Raw genomic sequence first — 3,076 nt, forward strand, 5'->3', positions numbered from 1 at the left:
GCCGAGGGAGGGCTGCGGCACGCGAGCGTCTGGCTGGTGGGACCGAGTCCCGTGTCCCTGCCTGCCCCAGGAGCATCCCTGGGAGGCTCCAGCCTGCGTCCCACGGAGCAGGCATCTATGGGCGGAATTCCAGGGGCCTGGGAGCCAAGCCACCCTGGAGCCTCTGTCTCAGGTAGGCTCTGTTCAAAGCTAGGTCCAATTTAGCTTAAGATAATAGATAAAGATGATAAATAGCGCTACTGAGGTTCACTTCCAGTCCTCCTTCACTGAAACACCGTTAACCATCCTTGGTGGATGTGGGACGCCTGTACAGGGAGTTGGAGCCTACTGCCAGTGAAGGTCTTGCTTTTCAGAGACCTTAAATTTCACAGAGTCCAAGGAAACCAAACCCCTCTGGTGTGTTATTTAGCCCCCAGGGACAAGGCTCAGCCATCCCCCCCCCCCCATCTCCTTTATCCCCAGAATTGCAGCCCCATCGTGGTGTGGATCCCCACGCCGCGTGGCCATGCAGCTCGGACCTGCTGCTGCTTCTCCTGGTGCCTTGTTCCGCTGGTGGGAGCGGGGTCCGGCCCTGGGGACAGGGCTGCTGGCAGCAGGGCACGTCTCCAGCCATGGTCCCTCTTCCCCTGCTGCTTCCCAGGTCTCCGGGAAGATGGACGAGAACGATTTTGTAGCAGTGACCAGTACCAACGCTGCCAAGATCTTCAACTGCTACCCCAGGAAGGGACGCATCGCTGTGGGCGCTGACGCCGACTTGGTTTTGTGGAACCCCAAGGCTACTAAAATCATCTCGGCAAAAACCCACAATCTGGTGAAACGTTTTTTTTAAATTATTTTCTTGCACTGGTTTTGGAGGAGGGCAGTAAGGCAATGTGTTTCACCAGCTCATTCAGCAAGGGAGGAGCTGTTGCTGTGGCTAAGTGATGAAGGACCTCGCGTTTCCTCTCTGAGATAGAAGCAGATGGAAATACCCCGTGGTTACGGCGAGGTGGAGCGTTGGGGCGGGCGGGGGGTTGTAGCTGAGTCGCCCAGTGGCTGCTCTGGGGCAGTCGGCCCCTGGTTTTGCAGTCGATGTATTCGCTGTGGACTGGAGAAATGCAAGCGCTGAACTTGAAGTATTAAACTATTCACATAGTTTAATATATTAAATTAATATATTAAATAAAGTTCATACAGCTCAATATATTAAATAAATGAGCTATAAATGTAATAAACAATTAGCATAGTTGCCTGCCCCTAGGGACGGCTCCGTCGGGAGCGGCTCGGGTGCCCTTGGTGCATTCCAGCCGTGCTGCTCCAGCCCAGGGGTGCCCCCAAACATTTCCAGGGTGAGCCTCGGGCAGAAAGCCGCAGCTGGAAGGGGAGAGGGGGGCAAGGTGTCAGGAGGAATGTTGGCGACAGAGCTGATTGATTGACATTAATGGAGCAACACTTTGAACACTGTGGTTTGGGGTTTTTTTCACAAAAATGTTTTTTTAATTGAAGAAAATTATCATGATGATTGAAATATTCAGGTCTTTTCTTTAAAAAGGAGGGGCGGGTTATTTTGGGGTCCAGAAAATTCATTTTTCTGGTTTTGTAACGCCCTATTTTTTCACTGTGACGTTTATTTTCTGCATGGTTTGTCAGTGATAGCAGTGGGAGATTTTGAAGAAAGCGGCGCTTCGGCATTTCTCGCTAAGCAGACCTGTGTTCCCGTGCCGGTGACCGGGAGGAGATGGCAGGAACTGGGGACTCGAGCAGAGCATGGCTGGGGCTCGGGGGGGGGGGATGTTAATGAGTCACCTGCAGTAAAAGCCTCGTTAGCTCCGCGTGCCTTCTGGGCGAGCACTGAGCCTTCGCAGGGCTTGGCTGCTCCATTCCGCTTTGCCTTAGTTCATCCCATTAGAAGAACCTTATTGTCTGGCGTGTGAAGGGTTAATGAAGCACAACGAATTGTGCATGAGGAGCAATGTGCAAACCATTGGGGGGGGCGCAGTGTAGCTGGCTAGCCTGTCACCTCCTCAAACCTTAAACACACCAAATATCTCGGTTGGTTCTTTCCAGAACGTGGAGTACAACATATTTGAGGGCATGGAGTGCCACGGCGTTCCTACCGTGGTCCTAAGTCAAGGAAGAGTTGTTCTCGAGGACGGCAACCTGCTTGTCACCCAGGGGGCAGGTCGCTTCATCCCCAGAAAGACGTTCCCTGATTTTGTTTACAAAAGGATAAAGGCAAGAAACAGGGTAAGGAGAACATCGTCTGCAATAAGCCCGTCTTTCCGCCGCGGTCTCTCTGCGTTGCTGCGCGGCAGTCGCTCTTACGGTAAGCGTCCCGGTAGAATAGGCAACAGAGCCAAGAGCATTATTAATAATATTTCTTCTTAGGCCTTGGAAATGTGTAGTGGTGCCGTGTAACTGCTCTGGCACGTTAACCAATGCCTATGCTAATGGTGTTGCTCACACCACTGGTGTTACTGGTGTTACGTGCCGGTTATAAAGCACAAGTGGGACTTGCAGCAAGTCTGGCTTTGTTCCTTCCGAAGGGCGGAATTCCTCTCCCACCTGGGTTAGGAGAGTTTATGTTGCTGCGTTACCAGGAACTGCTTTGCATCTGCTGGGACCAATGGATGGGGCGTTTGGTAGTTACTGGGAATAAAGACAGGACCAGGGGTGATGGTTTCAAACTAAAGGAGGGGAGGTTTAGACTGGATCTAAGGCAGAAATTCTTTGCAGTGAGGGTGGTGAAAGCCTGGCAGGGGTTGCCCAGAGAGGGGGTGGAGGCCCCATCCCTGGGACCATTCCAGGCCAGGTTGGCCGGGGCTGTGAGCAACCTGATGTGGTTCAAGGTGTCCCTGCTGCTGCAGGGGGGTTGGGCTGGGTGACCTCTGGGGGTCCCTTCCCACCCAAACCATTCTGTGATTCTATGATCAATCCCCCTGGTGTGCTAGCCCAGCTTTTCTAGGAGCCACGAGAACGTGCAAACCTAGAAAGAGCTCCTTAACAAACAGCTCTGCCCTCCCCTCTCCCCTGTGTTATTGTGGGCATTTTTGTTGTGCATTGCAGAGGGGGGGTGGAGCAGAAATCATTAACCCCA

General features: G+C 52.8%; 1 protein-coding gene across 1 annotated transcript in view; it reads left to right on the forward strand.

Annotated features, from left to right (window-relative positions):
• The window catches only part of DPYSL4 (dihydropyrimidinase like 4), a gene marked incomplete at its 3' end in the record, with an annotated part of 33,495 nt that overhangs the window by 19,071 nt on the left and 11,348 nt on the right, over positions 1 to 3,076 (forward strand). Inside the window, exons 11-12 of the mRNA XM_009637360.1 lie at positions 641 to 811; positions 2,047 to 2,226. Of these exons, the coding sequence (XP_009635655.1) occupies positions 641 to 811; positions 2,047 to 2,226 (351 nt within the window). The remainder of the gene's footprint in view (positions 1 to 640; positions 812 to 2,046; positions 2,227 to 3,076) is intronic.

Source organism: Egretta garzetta, unplaced genomic scaffold (genome assembly GCF_000687185.1).
Source record: "Egretta garzetta isolate BGI_Z169 unplaced genomic scaffold, ASM68718v1 scaffold164, whole genome shotgun sequence".
Taxonomy (NCBI): Eukaryota; Metazoa; Chordata; class Aves; order Pelecaniformes; family Ardeidae; genus Egretta; species Egretta garzetta.